Source organism: Pyrgilauda ruficollis, unplaced genomic scaffold (assembly GCF_017590135.1).
Source record: "Pyrgilauda ruficollis isolate IOZ18807 unplaced genomic scaffold, ASM1759013v1 scaffold4, whole genome shotgun sequence".
In the NCBI taxonomy this organism is placed as follows: Eukaryota; Metazoa; Chordata; class Aves; order Passeriformes; family Passeridae; genus Pyrgilauda; species Pyrgilauda ruficollis.
Window position 1 is genome coordinate 17762358 of NW_024525489.1, and position 24761 is coordinate 17787118.

General features: G+C 36.4%; 1 protein-coding gene across 6 annotated transcripts in view; it reads left to right on the plus strand.

Annotated features, from left to right (window-relative positions):
• The window catches only part of MAP3K4 (mitogen-activated protein kinase kinase kinase 4), a 65707-nt gene that overhangs the window by 10616 nt on the left and 30330 nt on the right, over positions 1 to 24761 (plus strand). For all 6 annotated transcript variants that reach the window (XR_005955931.1, XM_041477076.1, XM_041477074.1 and 3 more), the window contains exons 2-10: positions 6433 to 6623; positions 8835 to 10216; positions 14014 to 14256; positions 18175 to 18321; positions 19512 to 19669; positions 19983 to 20099; positions 20515 to 20614; positions 20701 to 20784; positions 22917 to 23183. Coding sequence is in view for 5 of the 6 variants with exons in the window: in XM_041477076.1 (XP_041333010.1) it covers positions 6433 to 6623; positions 8835 to 10216; positions 14014 to 14256; positions 18175 to 18321; positions 19512 to 19669; positions 19983 to 20099; positions 20515 to 20614; positions 20701 to 20784; positions 22917 to 23183 (2689 nt within the window). In the remaining variant the exon portion in view is untranslated. The remainder of the gene's footprint in view (positions 1 to 6432; positions 6624 to 8834; positions 10217 to 14013; positions 14257 to 18174; positions 18322 to 19511; positions 19670 to 19982; positions 20100 to 20514; positions 20615 to 20700; positions 20785 to 22916; positions 23184 to 24761) is intronic.

The following is a 24761-nucleotide window of genomic DNA, read 5'->3' on the forward strand; positions in this document are numbered from 1 at the left end:
CCAGTATTTCCTTAAGCATTTTCCTGCCCAAGTGTTTTGCCTTTATTGTTGCTGCAAGTAAAAATCTGCATTAGTTTTGTGGCTGACTCAGGTAAAAATTACTGTTCTCATCTCCTAACATCTCTTGTCCTCCCTCAACTAGCAATGTCTGCCACATGCAACTTGCTAGTGTGTCATTAAGTACATTTAGCTGCCTAATCAAAATTAAAGCGGCTGAAGTTGGAAAAATCCTGCTAACAAAGGCATTCCAGCTAAGCTGGATTGTTTTGGCAGCACCAGTGAAGGACCAGGATTGGTTCTTTAAGCTATACCTGTGCATCTTGGGTGAGGGTGACTTCTGGCAAAGTGTCTGGAAAGCAGAAGTGACAGACAGTCATGTAAAATTGTTTCATGTGCAGCCAGAAGAGAGTGACTGAGGGCACTGTTTCACTTAACACTCAGCAGGTTGCCTTCTTCACCCTGGTGTCTCTACAGGAGACTGCCAGCTTCAGGAGAGATGTAGTGGAGGAGATTGGCTGTCCCGTGGCTTTGGGGTTTTCGCTTGTGGGTACTGATCTGACAGGTAAATGGTGCACCAAAAAACCAATGGGTTTCTTCACTGTCAGGCTGGTGACCGAGGTCGCGTGATTGCTGCCCTCTGTGCAGAGGGATGGCAAAAGGGGTAGGGGTGTGCAACCTGGGAAGCAAAAGATGCACTGGAACAGGTTCCACTTTTTACTGTGTCATCTTACCATGACTGTAGTGTTGGTAGTTTCTGAGGGTCTTCATTGTAAAAAGTTGTGTGAATAGCTTTATATTTCATACTTGATAAAATTTTTTTGGAATATTGCTTCCTTTTTTGTATTCTTACAAGTGTCTCTGCTGTAAGCTATTTTGATTCAAACTTAGATTCTGTAGGATTTGCCCATGTAGACATACTAGATGAAAGATGCAAGTGCTTTTTTTGCATTTTGTGTCAGGAGTAAATGGTAAAATTACAATCTGTTATAAATAAATTCCTTGCTCTGCTTTACTCCTGTCCAGGTATCAGCTTTTTCCCCCCAATATGCTGGATGTTCACTCCTAGGTTGCAGAGATAAATGATCACATATCCTACCTTCCCCTGATTCCTCTGGGAGAAAAAAATTGTAGCTGTGTACAGCTGAATTTGAATTCAAATATTTATTAAAACTGAAATTTTTATGCTGGTACTGTATCTTTAAAACATAATTTGAAATTTGCTTCCTCTAAGTGCTGTGACAGACTTAAACAGGGTGCATATAGCAAAAAAAAAGTACAGGTTCATTTGTATGTACTGTGTGTGAATTCCTGCTGTGCTGCATTAAAAAAAATGTAATTAAAAAACCCAACAAGATCTTTTCCTTGCCTTCTACTTAAGACTTCCTTTTGCTGCACTTAGGGGACTTTATAGTAAATGCAGTAGCATCAAACACTTCATTTTTGTATTCACACATGTAGCAGATATTTGAAAATACCTTATCCAAAGCTGGATTTTTAGTTGCTTCTGCTTTTCGGTTCAGCAACTTTTCAGATCCATTGTCCATTTATTTGAGGTTACAGCTTCCCTCAGAACATAATATTTAAAAAATGGTTAAAATACAGGGGTGCATGATGCTTTCCTAATGGTGGAACGTAACACTATGTGTTTACACCAGGTAGCTGTCCTGTACTGTAGCAGAACTTCAGGTTTTTTCATCTTGTTTTCCTGATTAGATTGTCTAATCCTGAGTCTTTGATACCCAAGGTGCTGCTGATTGTTTAGTGAAGTTTCTTCCTTGTGCTGTTGGTCCAGGACTATCATTGCATTCTCTTCTGCAACAAAATGAAGCCTACTGCTGCCCCAAAGAAACTGGAGCTTCTGATTCCAGTTTTGTTGTGTGTGGTGTTCAGCAGCACTGACTGAATACTTTATAGCTTTTCTGTTTTAACAGGTGCAAAGGTGGGTACCTAAAAATTCTGTTTGCTTTTTGTATTACCAGCAGCTGTTGGGTGATGACAGTTCTTGTCAGAATACTGTTTGAAATAGACTGGTTGCAACTACCTTTAGGGAGAGCTACATTAGCTTTAACAAGATGTGTTTAGCAGTGTGTAGTGCCTGTGTTTTCTGCTCCTTTTGCTGACTGGGAATGTCCATTACTAAGAACAGATTCATGTAGCTTTGTCTTCCTGCAATAATTATCGAGTGGCATCTGAGTTAAGGAGTATATATTTGAAAAACAGACACTTCACTTTAAAACAAAGACTGAATGTCAAGAGCTGGTACCTGGTAATTTGGGGCTGGGCCCTGTAGAGATATTGTAGTTCTTTGTATGAAAGTGGCAGGGTGCCGTAAGAAGTATTGAGAAAGAGCCTTCCTGATTCCTGCATGGTGTGATGTCTTTGAAACTGCAGGAGGCTGTTTACAGCAGCAGTGTCTGGAGTGCACAGCTTCCAAACCATTGTGGTGGGCGATGATTCTGGCTCCCGTGTGGGAACTGCATAACTCAAACTTACTGCCATGTGCTTGTAGTCCAGTCCATTGATCTGATCCCTGGCGAGCGTTTAAGCTGCCTGTGGGATGATGAGCAATGGCTGAATCTGAGTTAATTATGTAAGTGCCTAATGTATTTGAACTCCTGGTTATGACAGGGGTAGCTGATAGAAGGGAAGAGTAAAAAGATGTTTTCCCCCATATAGCTGTCACAGTTTTGAGGATGATCTCTCCTTAATGGCTGTTACAGACTTTGCAAGTTGGCATAATGCTTCAGAAAAATTTTGTACGGGTTAAAACTAATATTCCTCCTACTTCAGCCTAATTATTGTAACATTCCCCTGTGATCCTCAGTCATCTTTTCGTTTGCTAATTGTTTTTTTTGAGTGATGAATGAATGTATTTTTCCAAAGGTTGTGGCCTTTATCAGTCTGGTGGTTACCAGACTTTTTGCTTCCCACCCTGCTGCTTCGAATTTCATGCCTTGATTTCTGTCCCTCCTTCCTAATTTGGTTTGCAGGCCTTTGAAAATCTAGAAGAATTATCTTGATTTTCACAACTGAGCTGGATTTGTAGATACATTGCCATCACTTTTACTTAGCAAAAAAAAAAAAAAAAAAAAATCCTGTTGTCATCCAGAAGTGCAAATTAAAGAAATGATGTATTTTGTCTTTTCAGCTTCTGGTTGAAATGCACCCTGGTGTAACATACAATAGTTACTTTTGGAAATGTTCTCGGCTTGTTGGGTTTTTCTTGGTGCATTTCAGAAGTGTCAAGGTGTTTCGCTTTGGTTGTTGTTATTACCATACTGCTCTTAAAACTTTCACAATATTTGTGATTTATGCAGCCTGGCTACAGTCTTTCTTACATTCCAAGGGTAAATTTCCAAGAAGCATTTTTCTCACGAAAACTGAGGCTGGGAACCTGTAAATGGAATATGAAAATTACACACTTCTAGTTTTCCTAGTAGGGATTTAGTTTAGGCTGCTATTGGCAAATAGTAACTGCATTTGTCACATTTCTAGCTTTCACTTTCTGTGTGCAATCTTAATTAAGATTTGGATGGTTCTCACTGGCTGTGGGGGAGAAAACCTTCATATCTTGGTAGCTAAGAAGAAATTAGCCTTGATTAATGTTTCTCAACCCTGGTTGCAACAGTATTTAGGAACCAACAATTCTGTCTAATAACCAACACTATAATCTGATTCAGGTTTGCCAGCACTGCGTTTTAGAGATTGGCAGGTTTAATTAGTGTATGGTTTGTTCATGATGGTAAATAACACACAAACATTGCAAATGCTGTGTCAGTAATCTGTAAAAGTCATAACTGATTTTAGTGCTAGAGTGTTGCTGCTGAAGGTCATATATATCTGGTGTTGTCTGGATTAGAAAAATTGATTCTAGCATGTCAAAGCTGATGTAGCTGCTTTAGTTCAGACCCTATATATTTAGTGCATTGCTTTACCATAGGGCTTGCACTGGTGAAACTGATTCGTTGTGTTAATTGACACTGATTTGAGGTCTGAGTTGAGGTACAGGCTTTGCACACAAACCCTAAACTGAGTATGCTGGATTTTTAAAACTTGCTTTGCAACCTGTGCCTTTCTAAGCACACCAGCCAGCTTTAGTTAGATCATCTCACCAGCTGCTAACAAGACTGCATCTGTTGTTACGAATGAGAGCATGATTGTTGGTTTTGTGATATGATTTCAAGTGCTGCATGTTTTGTGATGTCTGCTGTGCTTCTTGTCAAAGAACATCTTACTAAATTACCCAGCAAAAATGATTGAATGTTAAGTAAGTCATGCTGGATGCTGCTGTATAGGTATGTATGTAATTCACGTGTGAGGCTGGAGGGTAATTTGGATACTTCTGGCACTCATGCCCTCTCATCAGACATAGCAAGAAACAAACAAGGTAGAATTATAGAATCATTTAGGTTGATAAAGACCTCTAAGATTGAGTCCAACTGTAAAGTAACACATTCAAGTCCACCAGTAAACCATGTCCTGTAAGGGCCGCATCTACAGATCTTTCAAGTGCCTCCAGCAGTAGAGACCAAAATAATCAAAAGTTCTTTAAAGATCACTTAGTTTGGCTTGGTGAAGAGATTTGATCATTAAGTTCTTCAAAGAGGTTGCTTACTTATAAATAGAAGGAAAACAGTGTTTTCACTGGTCTTCTCTAATGAGGTAACTTGTCCTAGTTTAAAACTGCCTTGGAGACTTAACGTGAGTGCTTGCAGGATCTGTTCTGCCAGACTCTGCAAGAGCATCAATGCTCCACCCTGTGCCTTGCCAGGCCAGTGAGATCACTGAAAAAATAAATGGCTCCATAAGTGCTGGAACTAATGACTTCTGTTTTATGTGGTTTAGTCTCTTGTGGTTGATTTGTCTTTGGCGAGATCAGAGGGATGTTCTCTGCCTGTTTTGCAGTAGAGTTGTTTGCAAGCATTCTCAGAAATAAAGCTCTTCTGGTGTCCAAAAAGATGTGAACTTGAATTCCACTTTCCCAGCTCAATGCTTACAAGATCTCTTTCTCCTACTCATCCACCTATTTTCACCAGATCTGTGGGAACAATTGTAAGACTTCTCTTTTAGTATTTGGACAGTTGGGCTTGGTTAAATCACATTGCTAAGACACAGTAGCAGCATGATGTCCCAAGTCAAGGAAACCAGACTAAAAGTATTGGTGATTTTGTGTAGTTGTCAGTATGACCAGATTGTAGGGCACTCCTAAGACTCCGGGTGGTGCTGCAGTACCACCTGGGTCATTTTTATTGGGTAACCAGTAAAGTTTATCTGCAGAAGTTGGTGAACTTGCCTGCTGCCTTCTCAAAGCTGAAGTAGTAGAGTGAGAAGAGTGAAGCAAAAAGAGTATTTCATATGCTAAGTGTTTCTGTGGCTTTGTAGAGAACATAACCTTTCTGCATGCTAAGGTATTTTTCCTGTTTGTAGCTAAAGGCCAAGAAAAAGAGCAGTATTTGTGTTTTATTTTGTTACTCTTACTGCTCTACTAGCTTACTGTTCTACTAGCTGTTAATATTCTGACATACTACTTGCTGCAGTAACTCAGACTCATTTCACTGGAATTATGAGTAATATTCCTTGTCTGCCCCTAAAATAGTAGCAAGTAAAATATAATTTGTGATTTGAATGAAATTGAAGTTATCGGACACTGATGCTATCTTGCACTGATTTAGATCAACTGTTTCTTTGCCTCAGTGTCTTTTACTAGAGTCAAGTGTTACTGAGAATTCTGTAGGCTTGTTATTTGCACACCTGCTTCAGAAATAAGTTAGGGAATAGATGCGAACCGTTTCTTTTTTTTTTCTTTGAAAATGGTGTGTGTTCTTCTCCCTGATATATGCTTAAACAAGAGAATTCCATATATGGCACCACTGAGGAATGATAGTATTTATTTATGATCTTAATGGTATTCTTGATGTTAAAATCTGTGAAAAATATTTTCAGATCTCCTATGCTAGATAAAAGTTTTGTGAAGGTTGGGAGAATGATTTTAGAAGTTGCCTTTGTGGTATGAGGGCTTTAGGGGGTGAAGGATGCAAGAGAAGACCTCTGCTGTTGTCCCTGCTACTGATTAGATTGAATGTCTTGCATTATGTTTGTATGTTTGAACCTTTATTTATTTCATGCATCTCTTGGTTTAGGCTTTCCACAAGTTTTTTCAGGAAGAGATACACATATATGTAAGTTTACATTGTGTTCTTCCTAGTGACGCTGCCTATACCATCCTCTTTTTATGTTGCCTATTATTTATTTGATTGGAAACTTACCCTTAGAGATATGAAATAAAACCTGGTGTAAATATATGTGGATATGACAGTAAAATACAGAAGGTTGACTGTGGTTGTGATTTATGGATGAATTTAACTTTTTAAACAGATATTGCAAGTAAAATTTCTTTATCTTGAATGTAATGGTTTATTTTATTCTCTGCAGGAAAGAGCGCAAATCAGAAGATGCTACTTCCAAGATCTCTGAATCCGACACTGAGGAATTATCAGATGAAGCAAGTGCTGACACTTTCTATGGCGCTTCTCCCCCTAGTACACCCCGCCAGATGAAGCGTATGTCAACAAAGCATCAGAAAAATAACGTCGGCAGACCTGCTGGCCGCTCCACTTCGAAAGGTAGCTGTGGTGTCTTGGTTTGTCTCCTAAAAGGCCTCTTGTTACCTGGTGGAGGGGTTATAGAGAAGGTGCAGCTGGATACTGAGGTAGAGTGAAAGAACAGGAGGTAGCTGTCGTGATTTGCAACAAGGGAAGGCTCTTGGGTATTAGAAGAAAAATTTTGCTATGAGAGTGCTTAAACAATGAAGTTTACCAGAGGAATTGTTGGCTTGTGGAATCTCTATCATTGGAGATTTCTAAAACAGAGCTGGTTAAGATCATGAGCAGGCTAAACTAGTTTTGAAATAAACCCAGTTTTGAGCAGAAAGTTGGAAAAATTACTTTCAGAAATATTTTTAATCACTTTTTTCTGTGATTCTGTGATCTGTAGTAATGGTGTAGTTGCTTTTCTGCTCAGTTTTCATGTTCTGAAGCACTTCACAGGATGTTTATTGCAAAATACAATTTTTAGTGATTATTCTTTACTCTTTAGTATCAGTGAAGCACTTAAAGTGTAGTTACTTCTGCTTGCTTCTTATTCTTCACTATAAGGAGATAACGGGGGAAAACCCATACTTGGTATGCGGTTTTTTTCCTAATGTTGCTAAGTAATGGTACCAAATAATAAAACATTTTAGCTTAAAGTGAGTTTTTTTTTGTTGTTGTTGAAAATGCATGGGTACAAAAAAGCCATTTGAGACTGTATGCTCAATGTTTTCATACAGAGTAAAACTAGGTTTTTGTGGAGTTTTTTTGTTGTTTGTTTAATATATTTTTAGACAAATAAACTATGTCAGGCAATTATTTGCCAGAGTTATGGCAGCTTAACTATTGCCAGTTAATGTTTGGGAAGCAATTTTTTAAATTGCTTCACATGAAACAAGGAAATATTAGAGCGTATAGCAAGGGTAACATTTTTGAGGTAAAATGTAAGGAACAAAAAGGTGAATTGTTTGGCGTGAATAAGGGAATATAGTAAATGCTTTGCTTCTGTAGGGCTGTGGAATGCAAGTTGATAATAAAAGAAGGGCCAATGCAAACATTTTCCGAAGCTTCTGTTTCCCTTTCACTTCATGCAACCTCCAAATAATGTCACTGAAGCAAACATTCACCAAAATACCTCTTCCTAATATGAAAATACAGAAAAATCCTGTTACTATTGCCAGTTAGATGTAGGCATTAGGATTATTAAGCCTCTTTAACTTTGCTAAAAGGCACATTTAATAGCCAGTAAAATTCTTCTGTTGCAGCATTGACTCTTTTTTAACACTGTATATAGTGGCTATGTAAACTTTTCTTGTTTTTGGTGATTTTGTTGTTGTTTTTTCATTTTGTGCTTTGAAAAATAGTTTCTAAACAGAGACATTGTGATACTAAAGAAATAGAATGTATTATATTTCATTGTTACCCTTTACTTCTGAGCACATGTGGAAGGTTGATACCTTTATGAGAAACAAGGAGTTGTTGTTTATTCCTGCTTATAGATTTTGAGTTTTTGGAGCAAGGTCTTTCTATTTGTGAGGGGAATGGTTCTTCTGGCATGATAATATCCTTTTCTTTGTTATCATGAGTATCTTAGAATATGTTTGATTTTTTTTTTTTCTGATTAATTGGATAGTGTTGTGTAAAGTATCTTTTTCTGGAAATTTCATAGTTGTTCTCAGAACAGTTATTTCGTATTATGAAGAGGGGAAAAAAAAAAGCTACCCCAAAACATTGTAGAGTAGGTTGTTGACCTTGAATGTGTATGCATGTGCTCTTACTGAGCTTGAATGGTTATAGTTCAGTAAGAGAAGTCTATCAGAGGTTTGTTGGATGTAACTTTCATTATAAAAATAAATTTGAAATACCTTAAATCTTATTTGTAAACATTTAAAAAGTTCTCTTTATTTAGAGAACTGAAAGAATTTTGGGAATTAGGAGTGGAGCTTGGCTTACTTGTGCTTCTGGTTGTTTAATTTCTGTCACACCATGTTCGTTGGCATACTCAAGATGAGAATTCTCTGAGGTCCTTTCTGCAAAAAAGGTAAAGCAAGAGAAAAAGAAAAAATCCTTTGGTTTAGGGTATAGTAGTGGTAACTCCTAATGATAAGACTACATTTTACTTCTATCCATGCCTACTTTGTTTTATTGATATTAAACATTTTTATGCTCAACCTAAGAAAAGTGATTGGGAACTGAAATATGCTTGTTTTTGTTGCTTCAGTCACATTCTGTTTTCTTTGCTTCCAGAAAAGATGAGTGTGCCATCTCAGTCTTTGCATAAAGACAATGGGAAAACCATTGAGAATGTGGAGGAGCACAGCTATAAGCAAGGGAAAAAGATCAGAGATGCCCTAAGGACAACAGAACGAGATCACAAGAAAAATGTGCAGTGCTCATTTATGTTAGACTCAGTTGGTGGATCTCTGCCAAAAAAAACAATTCCAGATGTTGATCTCAATAAGCCTTACCTCAGCCTTGGCTGTAGCCATGCTAAGCTTCCAGTCTCTGTGCCCATGCCAATACCCAGAACTACACGCCAGACTTCTAGGACTGATTGCCCGGCAGACCGGTTAAAATTCTTTGAAACCCTCCGGCTTTTGTTAAAACTTACCTCAGTCTCGAAGAAAAAGGACAGGGAACAAAGAGGACAGGAAAACACCTCCTCTGTCTGGTTGAACCGATCCAATGAGCTGATCTGGCTGGAGCTGCAAGCTTGGCATGCTGGCCGGAGCATTAATGACCAAGACCTCTATCTCTATGCAGCCCGTCAGGCTATCCCCGATATCATCAATGAAATCCTCACCTTCAAAGTGGACTATGGAAACTTCTCCTCTGTAAAAAATGGAGCCAGTCTCAATGGTACTTCAGGAGAAGGCGTTTGCAAATCAACACATGGAACTAGTGCTTTGGGTTACTCGAGTTACCATGAACACCTCCACCGCCAGCGGGTCTCATTTGAGCAGGTAAAGCGAATAATGGAGCTGCTGGAGTACATAGAAGCACTTTATCCTTCTCTGCAGGCTCTTCAAAAGGACTACGAAAAGTATGCTGCAAAGGACTTCCAAGACAGGGTGCAGGCACTCTGTCTATGGTTAAATATTACAAAAGACTTAAACCAGAAACTAAGGATTATGGGAACTGTATTGGGCATCAAAAATCTTTCTGACATTGGCTGGCCAGTGTTTGAAATTCCTTCTCCTCGACTGTCTAAAGATAATGATCCAGATGATGAAGACATTGATAGGGAAACAGAAGTAAAGGAGTCCTCAGGAACATGCACAGAGGAGAGTGATGGTGAAGAACAAATCTCTGAGGAGAATGTTGAGGAACTTAGACAAGCCATCAAGAACAATTTTACTAATAAGCCAAATTTTGACTTTCAGGACCATTTTTCAAGGAGGCTTGATAGGCTTGAATCTGAGGATGACTCTAGTTCCTGGGTTATTCCAGAATGCAATGCTGAGGGAAGCTGCAGCCAACACTGTTTGACCTCTATTTACAGGCCGTTTGTTGATAAAGCACTGAAGCAAATGGGGTTGAGGAAACTAATTTTAAGACTGCACAAGCTAATGCATGGTTCATTGCAAAGGGCCCGTATGGCGTTGGTAAGGAGTGATCACCAGCTGGAGGTAGGTTACTATTGTAAATGGATTACAGGAGCACCTCCTTGCTGTGTTCCTAACTGAAAATGTAGGAGTTGGGATCTTATGAACATTTTGGTTGCTTAGTTGTTTTTTGAAAAACAGTGTATATTATGATTAGGAGCCCAGTTTTCCTTCCAGAGAAATGAATCTGTCATTTGACTGAATTTGTGTGAAGCCCAAGCTAGTTCTCTGTTCTTGTTCGTAATTGAAATGACGTTTTTTTGTGATAACATCTTTGTTCATTGTATTTTCTAATGTCTAAATCAACAAGTCAGAAAAATCACTGTGGAAAATCAGGCCCAACAGCTGAATTTGAGAAAAACAGCTATGGAGGTGGTAATTTTTCTTGTCTTCAAGACTGGATGTTTTTCTGCAAGACATTCTCTATAAAAATGTCACTGTAGGTATTTCTGGTGGTTTCTCATCTACACAAATGAAGTACTGTGATGGGACATTATGCTTGAGGAGTGGTGGGATAAATGAATGGACTCAGCCTTGAAATCTGTGAAAACAAGTCATGTTAGTGTTGCATTCTTTAGGTGGCTTTTAGCTTAATTATTGTTTTTCTTTGGGTCATTTTATGTTCTTAATTAAGAATGAGTTAATAAAACCAATGTAGGAATTAAGCAGTAATGAAGGACAGTAGTTTCATATTGTAGGATGCGGTCACTATTTCTTTCAATGCGGAGTATTGTTTCTTAATATAAACTGTTGTCTGATTTGTAGGCATTTTTATGCTAGGAAAAATTGGTGGTAAGGATTACTTGCTCTCCTTGGTAAAGTGGCACTGAGAATTCTGGACAAAGGCGTGTCTTAGCCAACATGCCCATTCTGATATTGATACCATATGTGGTCTTCAAAATGCTGCAGATCTCTTAATATTGACTCTCACATTTGCAAAAGGAATAAGAATTGTTGATCTCCCTTAGAAAATATAACTATTTTTTTAGGGTGAACAAATTTATAAATATAAAGCTATTTAATTTTAAAAGCTTTTATTTGTACTGTTATTAGTGTAGATATTACTGTAGAAATGAAGGTATTAGTTGAAATTTTATTTATTCTCTGATTGGTTTCAGTGTTGTAGAAAATTTGCATTAGAAATGCGTGAACATTTCCTTAGAGTCAAGTGCCTAAGCAAAACTTGCAGGTATCTTGTTACAGTAACCAAAAGCACCCCCAAATTATGAACACTTAGGAAAGTTCAGCTTAATATATAGGTTGAAGTAAATTTAAAAAAATCAAAGTAAACAAGACATAATATGGGGCTATTGAAAATGGACTTTGGATATATTTTTGGAACTGCTAATTACCTCAAAAGTTTTGACTGCATAAGGGTTTTTAAAACAAGTCAATGAAACATTAAGTAGCTAGCGTTTTTACTGCAGCTTCAGGGAGGTAGACTTTCTGTAATGTAGTGTTGGATGACTTGTATAAGATGTAAGGTTAATCTTTTCTCCCTTCTCTACCCTTGTGACTACTTTGAATGTTCTTTTTCAGTAATTATTACCTTTTCTTTGGAATATTATTCTCTTTTAAGAAATGGTTTTTAGTAGAGCTGAATGTTATATATATATATGTAAATTGTAAACTTCTTTCCTGCACCAACATTTGAAGGATGTTACTAGAAAAAAGCCACGAACACCTCTGTCAGAATTATGGTACCTACTGCAGCAAAAGATGACTTTGTACTAAAATGGAAGAGATGGGTTTCAATTGCTTGGTCTTTGCACCTGACAAAACTTTGAATGTAGTGTCTTTTTTTTTTTTTAGTGCAGTTCGGTTTGGTATTTGTATGCAGACAGAGTTGTTAGTATTCTGTTAATCTTTATTGTTTCTGTTACTTGACTCTGTGTTATGTGTATACTTCTAGGTCTCTGGACATACTTTTGTTTCTGTTGTTACTTAAACGGTGTCTAAAACACATCTAAAATGTGCTTTCTGGATTCTTTCACTGTATACGTTTTAATGCTCATTTCATCCTAAATATGTGTAAATCTTTATACATATTCCTGGTCTTAATGTTTTCTAAAACATGTTTAATTCCTCTGTAGGCTCTGATACTTGAACAGGGCTCTAGGCATTATAGAGTATAGAAAACTGTATAGATATATTTCTATATATTTCTGTATAGAAATTGTACGATTTCATTCTTAGTGGATATGGATAATATTTCTAACTTTAGCGTATGAGATCGGATGTTATATTAATAGAACGTATTTAAGCTTGTGTACTGTGTTTGTTGTTGATTCAACTGGCTGCAATTTGGAGTGTGGTTTTTTGTACACTCTCAATAAATGTCTTAGAGTTTTTCTTGAGGTTTTTATAAGAAGTATTTGAAACATTTCAGATTGGGCCTGCAGAAGATTAAGATCAGTCAGATTGAACAATAAAAGTTTAGGTGTCTTGTACTAAGCCCTAATGTCATTTACTGTTATCCTTGATGCTAGAAAAGGATATTGCAAATTTATTCAATTTGGCTATGTAATTCTTGCTCATAGACTAGTTCTTTAATATTTTTAAAAGAACTGAATTTCCCCAAACTATATTTGCATCACCATGAGGATTGTATTTCTTAAGGTTTTTTGTTGTTCTGTGGAAGTGTAGTATTTTCGTGATCTGTTTGTTAATGAAAACTTCTCATATAAAAATCTTTAGCTCTGATGCTATTCTGGTGCTATATGTTCCTTTTAAAGAGAGTAAAAAGAAGACATTAGCATTCCATCTAAGAAGATATGTTTGTAAATATGTGTTTAATTTTCTGCTAGATTATGAGCTTAAAAGGTTTTCTAAACTTTCTAGGCAGTAGATAATAATTTATCGTTATCTTACTCTAATTTCTGGTAATGTTTTTCTCCCTTTTGTAGTGATGTTATTTAAATTTGGCTGAAGAAAAACCTAGAAAATGCTAGTCATGTCTACTGTATGAATGAAGGCTATTCAGATGTCATAGTTAGCAGCTGAGAAATGAGAATAAGAATGAAACAAACTTAATCTGAAACAAATCTTATCCTTAAATGATGACTAGTGTGTTGCTGTCTTTAGGAGCTACACATTCTGCAGTCCAACTTTTCTTTCTAAATTAAACCCCAGAGTACCTCCAAGTACAGACTTGCTTAGAATGTTATCACAAGATACATAGCTTAGATTTCTAGGATGTTTGTTTCTTAGTCTCAATTATTTTCTCTAATTAGAAAAGTAATTTTATTTAAATAAAATCTTAAATGAAAAATAAGTTTATTATTAAAAAAAAAAACAAAACAACAAAAATCCCCAAAACAACAAGCCAGCTTGATGTCTATATTTCGTCTTCCTTTTTTAAACAGTTTAAATTTAAAAGCTGCCGAAATTCAAAAGTTACTTTTTCAGTACTTTGGCTGAGTTTAACTAGTGACATTTTTTTGAATATTGCATTAATTTACAATGTGGAGTTTTATGTTAATATATGCATTATGTATTTGAAAAGGAATGAGGTTATGTACCTGATGTAGCTTAGTGTACACTTGTTTCTCTAGATAATGTCATAACAGAAATATAAAGTAAATGGTTTTCTTCATTCTAAAGGGTCCACAGTTGTTTTTCCTGAGACTGATGATCCTTAAAAAAAAAAAATTAACATTAAAAATCTGCCAATGATATAAACTTGAAACTTGTGTGGTTGACTTGCCAGCTAATAGACTATTACCTTTTAAAAACATATTTCTGTGCATGATATTTTAAACAAATCCAAAATCCTAAAGACTTCTAAGGTTCCTTTTTATGATACCTATTTTTTGTTACAGTTTTCAGAATTTCCAGATCCTATGTTGTGTTCAGATTATGTGCAGTTACTAAATTTCCCACCTTGTTGTGAGCAAAAATGCAGTGCTGTGTCATGGGAGGAGTTGAAATCCATGGATTTGCCATCTTTTGAACCTGCATTCTTGGTTCTCTGCCGGGTCCTGCTCAATGTTATCCATGAATGTCTCAAGCTGAGGTTGGAACAAAGACCTGCTGGGGAACCATCTCTTTTGAGTATTAAACAGGTTTGCTTTAATTTCTTTTTTATTATGTATTTCCTGTTTGAAATATTGTCATTTCATTATGATATGTCAGTTTAAAGAGGATTAGTGTAAGAAATTACAATGTATAATTATGTAATAAGTTTTGTAAATAGTCTTGTATTTCATATGGAGATCTGCTTTTTGCAAAATAACTAGTCATGTATAGGTCTCTGATTTAGGGTTCCTTATCAAAACTGGTGACTCAAAATATTATTAGCCAACAAAAGTATACAGTATTGGTTCCATTTGCATTATAAACTATGTAATTTTCTCTAGCACATCTTCCTCTCTTCAAGTTTCTTAGGCGATATAAGTAATTTTAAGGGTCTGTATTTCTCTTTTTTCTTTGATTTGATTTTTTCTCTTGTGAATGTAAGACATCTGATAACTTGCAGTAGTAGTTGCATAGTGAAAGTTAATTGAGAAGAAAAATGAAATAAAGTCTTCCCCAGCCTATTGTGTTATTTTCTGTGGGCAGTGACCCAAGGTTGTCAATCCTGTCACTGGTTGAGAGTATTGTGTAAGGATTTATTTTCTGGAGGCTGTCAGCTACAATGAAGGCTGTTTAGACCAATGCCAGTTTTCAAAGTATAGTCCAGGATCTACTAAGTTCATCTGATCTCCCTGCATCCTGGCAAGCATAACCAAATTGGGGTTTTATCAGATGATTTCTAGGAGTAAACATGTAAATAAGCTCTTGGCCTGATTATGATCTCACATTCCAGTTACTTGCTGATCCAAAATCCATTGCTATGTTACTTTATGGTCCCAAATAAATTTGTCCTCTCTTCCTGCCTGCCCTACACTCTCCCTTGTTCTTCCGATTGATTGAAGCCTACAATTCCAGCCTTAGCAGTCACAGAGTAATCTGCTGCTAGCATACTGTTATTAAGCACAGTATTCCCTTCAGAGACGGGGGTGATTTTGTTTTTTCCCCCTTAACATTTTGTGTGCTTCTTCTAGACTCCAAGTTAAGTAAAAATTACACTTTCTTCCTGGAAAACTATGTATTTGTACCAGACTGTTTCGCTCGTGGATACTGCCTTACTAATGACATTGAAAAAATGAATTCAACTCAACAAATGTTTCCTGTCCCACACAATATTTCTGAATAGGCAAAGGAGCTGTGGTGGAGGATGTTTAGCAAATAGATCTATTTGTTTCCTGAAGAATTATAAATCCTAAAATCTTCAGAAAGTTGATGAGTCCAGGAGTCTGTGTTATTCTGCAAGTTCACAGAGTATTACATAGAAGACTGGGTTAGAGATATTCTGGTCCAACCTTCTGGAAGCTGGGTCCTACAATTAGATTGATCCCCACATTTTGTTGTTTTATTGTCATATCAGAGCATTGCCAGCAGGTTTAGGGAGGTGATCCTGCCTCTCTACCCAAGCCCTAGTGAGGTGCATCAGGACTGCTGTGTCCAGTTCTGAGCTCCTCAGTATAAGAGAGATGTAGAGCTCCTGGACTGGGTCCAGTGGAGGACAAAGATGATTAGGGTCTTGGAACATCTCTCCTATGATGACAGGGTGAGGGAGTTGGGCCTGTTCAGCCATGAGAAAAGACAGCTGAGAGGGGACCTCATCAATGTCCTGCATCACACTCTAGCCCTCAGAAGCTGACCATCTGAAATATGATCAACTCGCGTATCTTCAGTCATGCTGCTTTCCTGGCCACTGGGTAGGGATGCAGAACTTGTACACAACTCAAAACAGCTGGGCTATCTTAACTGCAGACATAAGATTTTTCAATTCTTTCATGGTATTATTCAGGAAGGAGAGCTGGTGCTGCAGCACAGCATTCTGGAAGTGCACTGCTTCATTTCCTTCTGTAAGATGGTCTTACCATCTTGATTGTTCTTTGTGTGCAAGTACCACAGCAGAGTCTGTTTTTTGTAGTGAATGACCTAGTGAATCTTATTTGAGGCACTGAGACCTTTGTGTCTCTTGCTTTTTGGTGCCATTTGAAATATGTAGCAGTACTGTGTGAATTTATCAGGTATGATGGTCTTGTTACTCAACTTTTTCAAGGTGATGTTAGATTTTTGTATTACTAGCAAGCCAATTGTATTAAAAATTAATATGATTTTCAATAAAAAGTATATACACAAAAAGAAAACTAACACAGATTATATGCCTTTTACAATGTGCCTTTTCTCCTTTCTTGCTGCCTTCCTCCTTTTTGTCCATGTTTCACTTTCAGTACTAGCTTTTGTAATCCTGATAATCCTATGTTATTGGAGAGAGCTGTTCTCTTTTAATGGCAGTTTAGTACGTGAACAAGATGTTCAGGTACTACAGTTCAAGATGATACTAAAGTTACTAAAGTTAAAGATGGTTCTCAAATTCAGCATTCGTGTTGAGAGGTGGATGTGTGTATGTGCATCTGTTTCTGTTATTTCTGTTTGGTTGTCACATTTGGTATTGTCTTGCCCCACCTGCTTTGAGAAAATAATTTATTGTATAAACTACCTAAACAAAAAGCAACCCATCGAAGCAATAATAGTGATAATATTTTCAATTTAAGCTGTGTATCCTTTCATATGCTCATTGTACACCAAAATTTTGTTTGGCCACTGCCTTGTGAATTTCAGTTTCAAAAGTTGACACTGAGATTAGCTCTACTAGTTTTTGTAAATCCTGTATTCTGTTACTCAATAGCATACCCCTGTAGAAGAGTATTTTTTAAATCAACTCAATTTTTAAAGAAGCTTATCAAGTTTATTTTGGAATGGATGTGCATAGAAAGGAAAAAATAACCCCATAGGTTAAGAGAAAGTACACTGCTTGTGATTGAGTGAAGGATATTAATTTTGAAATATGTGACATGTTAGGGATATAAAAATGTCCATTTGGATTTCCACATTATAAAAATTACCTTTTTTTACCCCTTTTCACCTAGTTTAGTAAATTTTAAACTGTTCAATTGAGACTATTGTCCTTGTTTCCTCTGCACATCAAGGACTGCAATACAATGGTGTTCTGGCCTGTAAAGGATTCCAAAGGCTCTTGTCATACTAACAACATTCTTGTATGTTTTCTGCTTTTGTGCCATTAGAATTTCTCATACATTGAGTCCACTATGATGATATATTACTTTGCCAGGAGATCCATTGTAGAAGATTTAAAAAAGCGTGTTAATCAGCTAGCAGTTCCATTCCCTCTAACCCTCAGGAAAAAAATCAGGGATTGACGATGATGATCTCAGAATACACACTTAGCACTTGAAGGGCTTCTGAAAGAAAGGCATTAACATGTCAGTGTAGGTTTGAAATGATCCTTGCTCCTTGTGGACTCCTGTACCTGTGGCTGTGCGTGTCTCTTGAAGTAGATAAAGACTAAGCTTTCAGGGAGATGTAACAGCTCTTCCAAAGGCAGCCTCTTTGCAGCCGAAAAGAGAACTTTCCTCATGTTAGCTTTGCTCAGGGAAGCAACAAAAAAACACTAATTGTTTTCAGTCTGATATGGATTTTGGAATTGAGGGCACCTGCCCAGGAGATTGACAGTGAATTCGTTGTAGTAAAACATTTCTCTACATACGTTAAACACATTTTGCCTGACTTGCCTCCATTGAAAGTGGTGATTTTGTGACTGTGAGCCCTTTTTCCCCTTTCCAAACTAATTAACCAGTAAGCTGCTTGCTGTGGCATTGTGCAGGGAGTAAGTCCGAAACATCTGCCTCCATCTCCATTTACATTGATGTTGCAAATAATGGGATTGCAATAATCCTGGAAAACTAGTGACGTCTTTCGTGCAATGTGTAGAGCAACTGTATTTGTTTCAGAAAGCTCTAGAAGTTATTTAGTGGCAAACTAACATATTTAGACAAACTGGGCTGACAAGTGGTGAATTTAAGAGTAATGTTTTGCCTGATGGCAGTTTTGGGCTTTTTCTCTTGCAGCTAGTGAGAGAGTGTAAAGAAGTTCTGAAGGGTGGACTCTTAATGAAGCAATATTACCAGTTCATGTTGCGGGAAGTGTTAGATGACTTACAAAAGGTTGATTGCAACATTGATTCTTTTGAAGAGGATTTGCATAAAATGTTAATGGTAAGCTTCAAAAAGGAGCGTTCATGTAGGTGTATTGATCTGAATACTGCTAATAGAAATCTGTTGTCCCTTTTATGGATGGTTGCCCTTTTTTTTTTTTCCCCCTACTTTGGTACAATTTTACTGTTTTAATGGACTTGTAAAAGTAACACAGAAGCCAGTGCTGTTTTAGCAATACTGGGTTTTGTTCTGTAGTAGAATATACTTGTAAATTGCCTGCATTTACCAAAAATGGTTCATATATAGAACTGTAAATTCCCTAAGTTTGAACTAAACTTTTAATAACCTTTTAAATTAATATTGAATAAAACATGACTTTTTGACTAACATTACCTTTCACTGTATTGGCATTGCATTAATACATAATTAATACCTTGCTTTTAATGTGTATTCACTGTTGCAATTAGTTAAAGCAATCTTTTTTAAGAAAAACACTTGGCCTCTGAAAGATAAGGGATGGAACTGGATGATCCCTAAGGTCCCTTTCAACCCAAAACATTCCATGATTCTATGATCTTGGCATTTTTACAGTGTAGTCTGAAAATACCTGAAACCAATAGAAAGTATCTTAACCATTTTTGAGGAGGAATGTTACAGATTATTGAGTTGAAGCAAAAGGTAATTTTTTGCATTCAATATAATCCTGAAGGGCAGATGGTTAAAAAAAAAGTGAACTTACCTGGATTTTTTATATTGGTTTAAAACAATAGTAATTAAATAAAGGTGAGAGATAAGACTTGATGTAAAGGAACACCAAGTATAATGTAGAACCTCAGAAACCTTTTCAAAGCACTTATCCATATCCAGGAGGATATATTCAGATAAAACCTTTTGACATAATCCAGTTAATAAAACATTTAGAGACTGTTTTTTCAACAGTTCAGGCTTTAAAAACTCTGGCTACTGTGGGTATTCACTAATACCATGGTAAATAGCAGCACAGCAAGCAAGGTGGTCAGTATTTTCAGGAAGGTATTGTGGAAGCATAGAATGTAATACTTGCTGAGCCATAAATTGCGCCTTTTGTGTGAAAACATGGAGCTCATTTTCAGTTGGAGCAAATGAAAATTATTGTAGAAATACCTTCTAAAAATTGTATAATACTGAGTTAGTTTGTTGATTTGAGAAGTTCTAGTCCTTAACACCTTGTGTAACAATTTCTTTTTAAAATGATCTGTTTCCTTGTTCAGGTTTACTTTGATTATATGCGAAGCTGGATCCAAATGCTGCAGCAGTTACCTCAAGCATCTCATAGTTTAAAAAATCTGTTAGAGGAAGAATGGAACTTCACCAAAGAAATAACTCCTTATATAAGAGGAGGTGAAGCTCAAGCTGGAAAGCTGTTTTGGTAGGTTTTATTTAATTCCTTTGCTTATGGTTTTGTTTCATACCAGAGGGGTATTCAAAGCAGCAGTTGTGTGGGGTTCCCAGATGGGACTTCTGGAGATGTCATTAAGCAGCTGTTAGTCTTTGTGAATGTATGGATTATTGCAGTGGCTGTAGGTGTAGGATGCAGTTGCTGCAGGTGGCTTCTGTGGGCCCCAAGATGCTGCTTTTGTTTCTGTACGTGGACTTGGAAACAGCTCTCTTGCACTAAGAAGGAAGAAGATGTTGTGCTACCTCAATAAGACTCTGAAATTCCACCATTTCTGTTGCTACAGTGATATTGCAGGAATGCTGCTGAAATCTACAGGAATATTTTTAGATTCTGGACTACAAGACAGTTGTGATGAATTTTGGGCCAGTGCTGATGACAGTATTGCATCAGATGAAATCAGGTACTAAGCCTTTTGGCTTAATAATAAGAAAACACTTTTATGTGTTTCTCTGCCTCCGACAGATGCATAATGTATTTTATTCTTTAGAATGCAAACTCAGTAAATGCAAGTCTTCACAGACTGTATCACTCTATTTCTGTCTACAGTAGTAATGAATCATCATTTTGTTTTTTTTGAAGCCTAGTAACCTTCTCTTTAGTTCAGGCTATGAGAGGTTTTTATGTAATGATATTTGAATTAGATTTTTATATTCTTACCAAAAATGTGCCTACGCAAGTTGAATTTATTTGTCAGCTGCTTGCAAATATTTATGTTCTTCTTACTAACATATATGTAAATAATTATTTTCTAATGGCTGTGTAACTGAAATATGATTTATTAAAACATTGTCATTTCATTTCTACCAATGTTTCAGGAGGTCTGTTATAGAGACCAGCAGAGCACTGAAAGAGCTGTTCCATGAAGCTAGAGAAAGGGCCTCCAAAGCTCTTGGTTTTGCTAAAATGCTGAGGAAGGTAAGTTAATAGAGTCTCCTCTTATTTATATGCTTTAAAGAAATTTAGTCTGAAAGCATATTCCTTTGTTTTGTCATTATTTGTAGGACCTTGAAATAGCAGCAGAATTTGCATTGTCAGCCCCTGTGCGAGATCTTCTGAATGCTCTGAAAACAAAAGAGTATGTGAAGGTAAATTCACATAGGTAATAAAGTTTAGAGGCATGAAAGTGCACTGAGTATTCTAAGCAAAATGTCAAATATTGGCATGCTTTAGTGTTTTAAGGGGACATGTATATTTCAACATTCAAAGTGTTGTGTATTTAATATTGAATTGTGGTAGTCAAATTCTGTACTGGTGCTTGTATGAGTGAGAATGCTAGTCTATGTTTTGGGAAATCAGTGCCTTAATTCCTTTTTTTCCAAAGATTCTCTTTGTGACTGAGGAAAATCCCTTCTGTTTAATAATGCTTAGTAGTGAGTGCTATGAAAAAATGCTTGCAAATCTATAAGGGGAATGGATACATGTTTGAGTATAGATCTGTGTTTTGCTTTTATAAAGCAACAGTATTATGGTGGAGGTCCGCTTTAGCAAGCTTTCTATAGAGTACTAAGGACTGAGTGAGAAATGCAGGGACTGTGTTCTGTGCCAGAGTAACTGTTGCTGGAAAACTGTTATACAGCAAAAGTAAGTTAAGCTCTTGGTGCTCTTTGTTTACTGCAATGTAAAGTCCCGCATTTGCGGTTTTGCAAAATTCCTTAAAAATTCCTAGATCAACAAGTGTTTTTTATAGTTGTTTGCTTTAACAGTTCAAATTTATTTGGATTTGCTGTTCTATTTTGTCCTTCCATGCATTTAATTATTATATTAATATTTTAATATATTAAATATATACTAAATAGATTTAATATATAATAATATATTAATATGTTAATTAAGACTTTAAATATATTAATGTATTAAATATATTAATATATTTCACAGTTGGGATATAGTGCTAACTTTTAGCTAGCTAACATCTAAAAGTTAGATAACTAACTTTTTCATGACGTAATTATTGTTAGATTTATGTAAATGCTTGCTAAATACAAACATTTGTTTAAGGGGACACAAACAAATTCATAGAGAGAAGTTCATAAAGGATTGTAAATACATGGATAAAACAACTGGCTCAGCAGGGTCCTCATCTGTGAATTGTTTGAGTTGGAAAATAGCCAGGGAAATCAGTATATATTTATTTTAAAAAAATATTGTCCCCCAAGCATGTAGTCTTGGCTGCTTCAAGACACCATATTAGCTTTAGCAGACCTTTTAAAGACTGTATCTTTTTCTTACATACATTTCTGGAAGAAAAAATTGTGTCTTGAGTTTGATACGTCTGTTATACATGGGTTAAATAACACACATTTTGATAATGAACACTTTATATACTGGACCTCTAATATAATGTAGGGATCTTAAATTTTTAACAGCCTTTTCAGGCAGATGCTCGTTAGTTTTGGGAATCTAGTTTAGCTTTAAGTAACAACCATCTAGTATTTTGCGTTGGCCTACAGATTATAGTCCTTCTAGTTATAAAATATGTCTGCCTAATGGTAGAAGTGCTGAGTGCAGTGTTTTGTCTTAGCTTGATAACATCACACTCTGAAAGACAGACTTGAACTCCACTGTGAGTCAGTTACTTCATGTCAAGTCAAGATGCTGGCTGTTTTACAGTCTGCTTCTGATGCCTGACTTGGTTGAAGTATTGCTACCAGTGTGACAGATATAACTGGAAGTAGTTTTTAAGTAGTAGCAGTAGTATTTTCTTAAAAGAGAATGCTCTAACTGAACTTGTTCTGGCTTTTATGAAAGTAGAAGAATAATTGATATTTTTTTAGACAGATTTTTGTTTACTCGTTGTCTTTTGTAGTCATTGAGAAATGTATGAATTCTGAAGGAATTTTTCCTTTAATATTCCACTCTTCGTTGACTAATTTAGTTTTTAAAATATGTGTATATATATTATGTACTCGTGTATGTGTACATACATAGTATATATGTGAAACTGGACTTCTTTTGTAAGAAAACTCCTTTAGAAGAATATGTAGAAGGATTAACTTGAAGTACACAGAAAGAAGTCACTGAAAATGGTGATCCAGTGGATTTCTAAAGAAATAATTTATAATGCATTTTGACTTTCAATGCAAAAATAGCTGAAGGTATCATACAGCTCTTTAGGATGGAGATCCTTCCTGTTGCTTAAACAATAGTACCTATTTTATTTTTTTATTTGCCTTAAAGACAATGAGATTCACTCATTCAGGGTATTTAATTTCTGCAGGTACAAGTTCCCGGACTTGAGAGTTTACAAGTATTTGTACCAGGCAGTATTGCGGGGGAAAAGGCTGTGATTCTGCAGCTCCTCAATGCGGCTGCTGGGAAGGATTGCTCCAAGGACTCAGATGAGCTTACATATGAGGCCTACTTGCTGATGACCAAACACAGTGACAAAGACCATGAATCAGATGACACCTGGAGTGCGTGGGAGGGTCATCCGGTCAAAGTGGTGCCACAGGTAGAAACGGTTGATACGCTGCGCACCATGCAGGTGGGTGTGGTCTCATTCCCCCACTGTTTGTTACCTCTACACTTCTAGGGATGCTTATTCTATCAGATTAGCTGGAGTGGTTCAAGTGAAGCATGTGTCCTTTTATAGGTAATAGAACGTTAAATTCAGGAATAAGTTTGATCCTTTGTTGTGTTAAATGCAAATATTAAATGGATTGTAGCATTTCCTGGCAGGATCAGTCTCTACAAATGTGCCTTTTTCAGAGTTGTGCAATAGTATAAAAAAAATAGAGATACTTTTAATGTCTAGTTGAATGTTCAGAAGTGTGGATAAGACTTGAAAACAGAACATTAAGAAATCATCAGTCTCCAAGAACATGTGATGGTTGTGTGCTTTCCACACACTGAGGCATGAAACCAGTTGCTCTTGATCTTGGATGAATTGTGACATTTAATGTTACATTTCTCTGGAAGTTACTGGATGCTCAACAGTTCTGCAGGAAGAAATGTTTCCAGTCATACTTTCCTTCTTCCCAAGCCAACAGGGTTTCCCTGCCAGCAGTTCTGCTGCACTCTGACAGCTGAGCCAGCTCCCTGACCCTCATGTTCTCATATCCTTAATGTTAAGCTATATGAATTTTCCTTTTGGTATGTCATGCAGTTTCTTGGATCCCTACCATAAATGGGCTGTACTGTCCACAAAGAGAGTGACTTTCCATGTCACTGTGCCTGACCTTTGGCATTCAGAGAGTTCTAGCAATTACAGGCAGTTGAAAAAGTCACTCCTCTACATACTGCTGCTTTTAGCTTGCAAGCATGTTGTTTCTTGTTTGCCTGTTGTTCCAATACACCAATAAAAAAACAGCCTTTAATTAAGTTCTTAGAAGTTCTTCGAACTTCTGTCAAAGTAATTATTTCATTCAGAAAATGAAAATAGCAATAAATGAAAAATTGGTTTGCAAATGGTTTCTTCCATATGTAAGTGTACATAAAACACTATGTGTGTGAGTGTTTAGATGTCTGTAACACTTACTAGGTCTTTTTACATCCAGGATTGAAAGATTAGGAAATAAAAAGTCCTTCAGAGAGATTCTGTCTTAAAAAAATGCATTTTGATTGCAAAATACAGAAAATATAATGTGTTAGTTAAATACTCATCAAGTGAAAGAATCTCATCAATGCTTAAAGAGTTTTGAGCATGAAATTATTCTTTGGGGAGGAGATATTGAAAATCAGGATGAAATAGGTCTTGTTTTGTGAGTAACTTGTTGCAGGTGCATTGTCTAGTTTGAAATCAGCAGAGCTTAGTATGGCAGCACCATCTGTGGCTGTATGCTTTTATAGACTTGTGCAATATCAGAGCTCTGATTTCCAAAACATATAATATATTGATAATTTTCAAATTTTGAGCAAATACGGCATGTTAAATCCTTGTCTTTCCCTATTTAATAGTGAGCTTTTGTCCTGAAGTATGCCATGTTTCTTGGATAAAACCTCTTCGTTTATGTGGTGGTTGTTATTTCCATCTGCTTTAAGAAAATATGATTATTTTTGCTTAGCTGTTGCTTTTTTTTTTTTTTTTTTTTTGTGGTGAGCTAATCTGAAGATAATTTAATGC